The sequence below is a fragment of the Rhinopithecus roxellana genome, chromosome 16, assembly GCF_007565055.1.
Source record: "Rhinopithecus roxellana isolate Shanxi Qingling chromosome 16, ASM756505v1, whole genome shotgun sequence".
In the NCBI taxonomy this organism is placed as follows: domain Eukaryota; kingdom Metazoa; phylum Chordata; class Mammalia; order Primates; family Cercopithecidae; genus Rhinopithecus; species Rhinopithecus roxellana.
In genome coordinates, this window is record NC_044564.1 from 69,684,254 (window position 1) to 69,693,953 (window position 9,700).

At 40.7% G+C, this 9,700-nt stretch overlaps 1 protein-coding gene across 3 annotated transcripts in view; it reads left to right on the forward strand.

Annotated features, from left to right (window-relative positions):
* SH3GL2 (SH3 domain containing GRB2 like 2, endophilin A1) overlaps positions 1-4,121 on the forward strand; it is a 235,433-nt gene extending 231,312 nt beyond the window's left edge. For all 3 annotated transcript variants that reach the window (XM_030920228.1, XM_030920229.1, XM_030920227.1), the window contains exons 8-9: positions 379-509; positions 2,539-4,121. In XM_030920228.1, coding sequence (XP_030776088.1) covers positions 379-509; positions 2,539-2,738 — 331 coding nt within the window. In that variant the 3' untranslated portion in view covers positions 2,739-4,121. The remainder of the gene's footprint in view (positions 1-378; positions 510-2,538) is intronic.
* The last annotated feature ends 5,579 nt before the right edge of the window (positions 4,122-9,700 follow it).

Here is a 9,700-nt window from a genome sequence, read left to right on the forward strand (position 1 = left end):
CATAATAATATCATGGGGAATGTGGTATACATCCCCTGAAGCATTTATCTTTTGTGTACAAGAACTGTGTTTTAATTCATTTTTGTGTTCCTGCTACCTAGCACAGTGCATATTTGGATAAAGGACTCTGAATAAATGAGAGAGGAAGTGAGGGATTGAGAGAGAGAATGAAGACAGTGAGGACATTGCCCCATAAAGGGACATCACCAAAATCTCAGACATGCACACACAAGAAAACTAAGGGTCCTTGTTTGATTTCCCACAATTCATCATGGTAGCATGGTGGGTGACCCAAGGATTTCCTGAATCTTTATATTTCCTTTTGTTTTTACTTAACTGGCTACATAACCTTTCCCATCTCTTTTCTTTTTACTGCAGAATAAGACAGGCTTCAGCTCAGCCTAGAAGGGAATATCAACCTAAACCACGAATGAGCCTGGAGTTTCCAACTGGAGACAGTACTCAGCCCAATGGGGGTCTCTCCCACACAGGCACTCCCAAGCCTTCAGGTAGGGAGCTGAGACTGCAGATCCTATTGCATAGGCCTTGGCATATCCATTGGCACTCTTCCAGAAATTTTAGGAATAATCCAATCTGGCTGCATAGGAAACATGCAGTAATAGATTTCTTATGGAGTGGTTTGTCAGGTAGAAACTCTGTTAAAGGAATCCTTTTGTCTTTTTTCATTTACCTTTTCTTTCCTTCCTGTTAATTCTTCTGTATAAAACTTTCTTTGTATATCCCTTTCTGTCTCAATCATCAGCACACATGAACACATTTTATTTTGACTCTCCTTTGTGGTCGTAAATTGTCTTTCCTTGTCAGTTTGGTCTGCTTAAGTCATCTTTTCTCCTTCCTGTTCCCTCTGAATCCAGCCTATATGACAATGAATGTCCCTGGACAGTGTGTCCCCATATGCATTCACATATAACCCACAGACGGCAAGCGGCTCCAGAAATGTGCTGATGAGTTGGATTTCTTGAGTCACAGAAGCATATGGTTAAATGTATTTGCAGAAGAAGATATTTTGGAACTCAACACTTGCTGGGTTTTCTTTCCCGTGCCTCACCTCTGATCACTTTATCATGCTGTGGCACTGGGGTTGATATAATAAGAGCTAGATGATATTTTATCTCAGGAATTTCGATGCATACCTAATAGAGCATTCTTTTCCTTGTCACGCTTGCACTCCACTCCCTACATGCAGATTACACAACAGCCTGTGCTGGAGACATTTTCAACCTCCACATTTGCTTGTTTGAAGTGGGAACTGTCTTATACTGGATGTGTATGTTAGAGATAGGCAGCTTTCTTTTATTTTTCCTGTATCCCCAGTGCTTGATGTTCTACGATAGAAAACTTTTTATAAGATGCTCTCAGACTTATTAAGAAAAAAAATAAGATGTGAGCCAGCAGGTGGCGCTCTCTGCCCTTTGTGCTCAGCACTTCTGGGCATGGCATAAGCAGCTGTGGCTACTGATGCTGGCCACCAGGACTAGTCATAGAAATTGTGTATAGCTGTGCTTCTCCCTGCCTGCAAACCAGCCATATATTTCACTTTTCATCTGGAGACTCAGTAATTTGCTTCTTTCTCTAAATCATTGTTTCCTTTCCAGCCACCTAGATGGCATGGGAGCTGTGTGCGCTTGTCTGAGTCTGTATCTACATGTGTATGCATCTAATATTAATGCAGTGGGTCATTTGGAATAGATCCCTCTTAAGATATGATTTCATCCTTCATTATTTTACTCGAGGTAGAGTACATTATTTTTGTATGCCGTAACTCCAGTGCACTGCATATTTTTATATATGCAACAGTTTACCAAGTATAAATTACATAATATTTTTTACATAATCTCATTTAGTAGCCACAGTAGTAATGTGAAGTAAGTCCTACCTACTGTTACATCCAATTTCAGACAGTGAAACTGAGAGTGAAGTGCCCTGTGTAAGGTCACAGAAGGTAAAAACTTGAACTCAGTGTTTTATATTATTCTGTTTTTACCACATTACAGCAGTTTTCCAGAGGCTGGGATTATCATTTTAAACAGTGATAACCAAACTATTACTCAAAAACATTCTCCATGTAATTAACCATAGTTTTTCAAATATGCAAAGATTTTAAAGTGCTCACATGAGACAATTCAGGCCGTGCTGTGTTATTAACCTAAATCAATATATTCTTCTTAAATCATTGTCCCTCCTATTTCTGGGCATTATCACAAAGGCAAACTTTAATGAAATCTGTTGTATGTATCACAAGAATAGTTGTGACCGTTTTTCATACTGGAAACAGAAACAGGAATGTACAGCAACTTCCAAAGGTCTGAGAAAGCTTCTGAGGACTGGTAGAGGGCAAGATGCCCAATGCAGTGGACACTGAGGTCCTGTAGCAAGAAGAAGCTTCAACAGGAAGAGAAATGAGGGAGGAAAGACGGGGAGCAGCAAGCCAGGTGGGTGCAGCAGGCAGCAGATTCTGTGAGTTAAATACCCCTTCTCCTTGTGTGTTCTTCTCTTCTCTCCTGCTCTTACTCCCAGGTGTCCAAATGGATCAGCCCTGCTGCCGAGCTCTGTACGACTTTGAACCTGAAAATGAAGGGGAGTTGGGATTTAAAGAGGGCGATATCATCACACTGACTAACCAAATTGATGAGAACTGGTATGAGGGGATGCTGCATGGCCATTCAGGCTTCTTCCCCATCAATTATGTGGAAATTCTGGTTGCCCTGCCCCATTAGGATGTTATGCTGGCTGGCTCACCTCCTCTTGACTCAGATAGTTACGGTTAACCACTGCTTTGGTAATGCTGCTTATAACACATCCCAAGTGCAGGCCGCAGTGGTCCACGTCATCCAGCCCCACCAAGTGTATTTGGTTGACTTGTGGGCTCCCACAGGAGTCATGGTGATGGATGATATCCTCTTAGCCTCGTGGGCATGGCATGTGCTTTTTAAAACATCATCTGAGACCAGCCAGTAGTCACAGAACTGCTGTTTACACAGTTCTCAGGAGGCTGTGGTTTCTTAGAATATGACCATGAGCCACATCACAGAAAAACCTTCCCACCGAAGATATTGTCTATCACCCCAGGGGCCATCTGAAGGTCTTTTTGCATTTCTCCATGCAAAGAGGAGAAAGCTTTTGCTTTCACACTGTCCCTTCCCACATATGTGAGTCATGGAATTGTCAAAGTAAGCCTTCCCTCACCAGCAAATTGTCTCCTGATCTGAGTGAATTTGTCTCTTAATGCATCCATAGAAAGTGTTAATTGTGGGTTCAAAGCATTCTCTGCAAACAGGCATCTCAGCTCTTCACACTTATGGCTATTTCTGAGGTATAGCCAGTTTTCTTCCCTCCTTGCTACTAAAGCCAGAGCGGTAATTCCAAATTATTTTTCAGTAAGACAGTTAATCAGCATTATTGTGAGAGAGGCTGAAAAGAAATTCTCCATTATGAGGAAATGGGAAGAAATCTGGTATCCAAGCTTAAATTTCTTGCTGTACAGAAACTCTGTATGTATTTAGGCTATTTCTGAAGGGCACAGGGAAGGGGGAACAAATCTCATCAGTTTTATTTGTGAATTACATGTTTCATGAATCCATTTGGCACAGAGACATGAGGAGGAAAACACTAGTAACCATTTTTCCACTAGTTCATAGACTGAGAAACAGTAAATACCTTTCCTTTCCACTTTTACCCTGTGTTCTTTGAACATCATTTGTGCAGATTCTGCCCTCAATGAGGACCAAATAAAGATGATTTTTGTGCTTAGCAGTTTAAGGTATATGGCTGCATATGCAAAACCCTTTCCCAATTCAGTCGCTACTTTTACTTCTGCCCCTTCTATCCATAATCTTCATTTTGTGTGTACAGTGCTGTGTGTAAGCTTATCAGTGTTTGTTTGTTTTTTTTTATTTGTATCAGTCATGAAAGTCCTGTTAGGTATCCAGAGTTCTATTTATCTAGCTGTACAGACTCTTTCAGAGGTTTAACGTGCTGCTTCCTATGTGCCACCTGCAGTAGCGGATCATGTGGAGTGAAAGGCAAATCTTACTGCTTAATGTATAAACTCTCACCACAGGAAGCATCGCTGTTTCCAATAAATATTGCTGAAGACAGAACCAAAGGCTCTGCTCCTTCATTTTGTGTCAGTTCTTTGGGTCTAACAATGGGTGGATGGGGCCTGGTTTCAGTCTCCATTGCTTTCTCATGCAGCCAAACAAGACCTGGTTCCAACTTGGTATCTATCTCTTTATATGTAGGAAAAGTTTCAGCAGCAAGGACCTAGCTAGCCTGTACATTGGGACCTTCCTGGTAACCCCAGGAAGGAGGAGAATTTGGGAGAGAACAAAGTAAGGAGAATTTGGTCTCATAGATGTTAAGTGATATATTGTTAAAAGTGATATCATCTGAAGAATATAATGTTAGCAAGGGGAAATAAAATATATCTCTTCAACTAGCCTTTTATTTTCTTTCATAATTGAAGATAAAGGAATAGACATGGAAATATAGTTTGACCGAAAGCCAGTATTAGGCCAGGTGCAGTGGCTCACACCTGTAATCCCAGCACTTTGAGAGGCCAAGGCAGGTGGATCAACTGAGGTCAGGAGTTTTAGACCAGCCTGGCCAACATGGAAAAATCTTGTCTCTGCTAAAAATACAAAACTTAGCTGGGCGTGGTGGCGCATGCCTGTAATCCCAGCTACTCAGGAGGCTGAGACACGAGAATCACTTGAACCTGAGAGGCAGAGGTTGCAGTGAGCCAAGATCATGCCATTGCACTCCAGTCTGGGTGACAGAGTGAGACGCTGCCTCCAAAAAACAAAACAAACCAAAAAAAAACAGTATTCTCTTGATGTATATGTTTGGGTGTGGGTGGGAATAAGGGAGCAGCAGGGCACACAGAATATGTATTTTCTGAATTCCCAAGAAAATAAACATGTTCTTTGTGTATTAGGGGCCATTTCTATTATTTTGTGATGAGGCCAATAGTCCAGATTTTCTAATCTAACATGAATAGTTGTAATCAAATATCCTAAGTTTCTATTAGTCCATTTTCATACTGCCATGAAGAAACACCCGAGACTGGGTAATTTATAAAAGAAGAGGTTTAATGGACTTGCAGTTCCACATGGCTGGGGAGGCCTCACAATCATGGCAGAAGATGAAGGAGGAACAAAGGTACGTCTTATGTGGTGGCAGGCAAGAGAGCGTGTGCAGGGAAATTGCCTTTTATAAAACCATCAGATCTCATGAGACTTATTCACTATCACGAGAACAGCGTGGGAAAGACCCACCCCCCTGATTCAATTACCAATTAGCTCCCACCGAGTCCCTCCCACAACATGTGGGGATTATGGGAACTACAGTTGAAGATGAGATTTGGGTGGAGACCCAGCCAAACCATATCAAAGTTCTATATGTGAACTAGTCTAACATGAAAATGTTTTTTTCTAGCTGTATGAGTTCTAGAGTATTACAGATCAATTCTCTAAAGCAATTTTAAGAAATACTAATGATATTGTGACTATAGAAAATCATAAAGAATCCAAAGATAAACTATTAGAAAAATCAGTGAATTTAATAGGATCACAAGATATGAGGAATATACAAAAATTTTATTTTATTTCTGTATATCAATAGCAATCAGAAAAAAATGCAATTTAAAAAAATGTCATTCCCAAAGACATCAAAAACCAAAACCGGCTGGACGCGGTGGCTCAAGCCTGTAGTCCCAGCACTTCGGGAGGCTGAGGCGGGCGGATCACGAGGTCAGGAGATCGAGACCATCCTGGCTAACACGGTGAAACCCTGTCTCTACTAAAAATACAAAAAATTAGCCGAGTGTGGTGGTGGGTGCCTGTCAACCCAGCTACTTGGGAGGCTGAGGTAGGAGAATGACGTGAACCCAGGAGGCAGAGCTTGCAGTGAGCCAAGATTGCACCGCTGCACTCCAGCCTGGGAGACAGTGAGACTCCGTCTTAAAAAAAAAAAAAAAAAAAAAAAAAAATTATATATATATATATATATATATATATATATATATACACACACACACACACGTACACACACACACACACCATAGATATAAATCTAGCAAGATTGTGCATGATCTCTGTGTAGAAAATCATGGAACATATCTGAGAAAGTAATTGAAAGACATTCTGTGTTTTTAGATTGGAAAACCCAGTCTTGTAAAGGTATCATATTCCCCCAAATCTAGGTGTTAAAAAAGTGCAATTTCAAACAAAAAACGCAGGAAGTTTGTTTCCATGTGTTTGAGAATTGACAAGTTCAACTTTTAAGCCTGTCATAAAAATTTCTGTGGAAAAGCAAAAAGATGTTTTTTTCTCAAAGAAGAACAAAGTTGTAGAACTAACTCTTTCTAGATATAAAACATTAAAAAGTTACAGTAATTAAGGTAGTATGGTTTTGATACAAAGAATAGATGGTCTATACAGAACAGCGAGTCCAGAAAGAGACATAGATGCATTCGACCATATTTGAAGGAAAAGCATTCCATTATGTTTAATGTGATGCACTCATATCAACTGAACCTTTTTAATATTAGTTCCATAACCCCAAAGTGAAAACAGCAAGACCTTGCACCAAATACAGTAATCTCACTATGAGTCAATGTCACATGAAACAAGTGTCATGACCACAGATTCCAGGAAGAACTTACTCTTGATTTAAGGAAGTCTTTTGGAGACCATTACTAATGCACTCACCAGATACAGGACTGTTAATTCCTTATTTTTATTGAAGTATAGTTAATACCTTAGTACAAAACCTTACATATGTAAATTACTCAGTGGACCACCACTAGAAGTTGAACTTACCAGAAAACACTTGTTCTTCTAAGTCAGATCATTGGAACAAATTGCCTGAAGTGGAAACAGAAACGGAATTAAACTGAACTAAAATGAATAATAAATTCAGTGGGGCAATTGTTTCGTTTCTTTTTCTAATAGGTCTACTAAGTTTAATAGGTCTTAAAGAGAAAGCTGTAGGAGTATAGTTACTTTCACATAGTTTCTCTTTGCTATAAATGAGTAGATGATAAGAATGATATGACCTAGAATGGAGATTTCCCTGGGGCTGTGTATAGTACACAAAATACTCTGGAACGTGCCAAGTCCTGCGTACATTATTTAGGAAATTTAGCCCAACACTTTGTTTTCAAGATAGCTTCTAGTGTTCTGGATGAAACTATTAATGTGTGGTCACTTTTATTTTCTTTCACTGAGATTCCAGGAAACAGTATGTGGGCACTTTTAAAGCCTGTGTTTCATTAGCCAGAATTAGAACTACTGCTAAACATGCAGACTGCCTTCCATCCCACGGGGATGGGGAGGTGATGAAGGAGGGACGCTATGCTGAAGAAGGAGGCAGACAGCTGCCATTAGAACTCTGGGTAATGGTTGGTGGAAGAGACTTAGAGTGTTGCAAGGCCGTACCAGCAATTTCTAGGCCCAGCTTTTGGGGTCTAGTTATGAGCCCCTTGGTTAAAGGGGCTGTCAAGGAAAACAACAAAGCTATTTTTTAAGGACCCATTGAATGCTAACCGCTGACAGGTCAGGCAGCTGAATGTTACTCTGCTATCACGTATGCCTAAGTGACGGCAGCCTTCCACTTAGGGCAAGAAACAACTGTGATTCTTGACAGCAGGGGAGTAGGCTGTCAGCTTTGGGAGCAAAAGAATGGAGTGCAGCATCTCACTACCACTTTCTTGAAAAGGAAACTGAATATGATGATTTGCTAGTTTGGGAAAAGACCAAAGAATCCATTTTTAGAAAGCTCTGTCAGTGATTTTTATGTGCATCCCTTATCAAAACATCTGCCTCCAGGACTCATGGAGGTAAGAGTCCAGGTGACTCTTATTATCAGGTAATAAGATAACTGTACAAATTGGATTTCCAGGTTCTCATTACAGCTGCTCAGAATCAGAACTGACCATAATGGGACCCCTAGCAAGTGGTATTTACCGCTGAAAGATTTAGGAAAAAATCTACAGGGCATCTAAAACTGATATGCACCAGAATCAGCTGGGTCTTGTTAAAACATGCCTGGCCTCCATCTCCAGATGTTCTCATTCAGTATGTCTGGAGTGGGGCCTAAGAATGTGCATTTCTAACAAGCTCCATAGAGATGTTGCCAGTCCCTGGACCACACTTGAAGTAGTGGTGCTTTACCAAATAAACAGGAAGAGCCAACTGTTGGCCCTGCTGTTGGTGTTGAGAATGATCAGAAAACACAGACATATTATTCAGTCATTTTCCTCAACTGAAATGTTCTTTGGGCTCACACCGTGAATAAAACTTTTGTGGAGAATGATGGCTTAGGGAAATCCAGGCATTTTTTGCAGACCCAGGAAGTCCTGCTTGAATTGTGTCCCGGTAGCTGCCTAAACATTCCCTCGAAGGTCAGCATCAGGTTTTTTAGCAAGCTTCCCAAGCAACTCTCCCATTCAGGCAAGTTTGGGGAGCTCTTATGTGTATGGTAACTTTTTAAATAAGCAGCCCACTGCTCACTGACTTTCTTATCTACTGTTTTTGCTTTGAGACATTCGCATTTTTTGATTGATCCAGTAATTCGATGCATATGTTTCCACTCAGAGTGATCTTGCAAATTCAGGACATCCTGATGTTTTAGCAACTTTGCTGACGACATTAAAGGTGCGCTAGACCTGAGTCTGTGCTGACTTGGAATTCCCGCCTTCTTCCAGGTCATTCATTTATGCTTTGCTGCCCACTTCCCATCTTGCGAGGGGAATCAGAGAGAGGTAAGTCTGCAGTTAGCCCCACATTCCTCAGATGGGGTACTCCGAGCGCTCTTGCTTTTCTTATTTAGATCAGTGGGTCGCACCCTTCAGTTCATACCAGAACCCTGAGGGATACATGCTAAAATGCAGATTTCTGGGTCCTGACACCAGATATTCTGATTGATTTTTCGAGAACAGGGCCAGGATCCACATGTATGACAGGCATCTTGCCCCACCCCACAGTTCCTACAGAGGCGGCATTCAAAGTCACACTATGAAGAACCCGCCTTCAAATTTGGGAATTCTTTGGTTTGTGAGTGCAATGGAAGAAGTTCATCTAAGAGATGGGTTGGCAACCAAGAAGGGGATATGAGGAACCAGCTTCCTGTCACATTGCAATACAAGTGCTTCTCATGAAAAGAGAAAGTTAACAGTGTTGCAGAATGCACAGGTTAATCCCTGACATTAGCAGTAACACAGCCTTTTCTCTTGATTTTTCTTTTCTGGAATGAAAAAAGATCTGAATTTATTATGTATAAAATAGGGATGAAGGAGGACGGTGGTTCGAGTCTGAGGAAACAGACTTACTGACTTCACATGCCCAATCACCAAAATTTTGGTGCCATCTAATTATATATTGTGTTTCATGTTCTTTTTAAATTTTTGTTCTTTTATTTTTCTCTGAGTATTTTCGTGGAACCTAGATTGCCCTCTGCTGGCCTGCCCAAAAATTAATCAGTTACAAATCTGACCAATTTGCCTGGTGGTTACATAGTCATCATATACATAAGCTGCATTTAAGATCTTTCTTTTTCACATAGCATGCTGCTTAAACTATTGCTCCTTTAATAAGTTAGTCATTTTTAGCAAGTATGGGTGTCAAAGTGATATCCAGTAAATAGTATGTGATCTTTGGGAAAAGAACCAAGCTCCTGC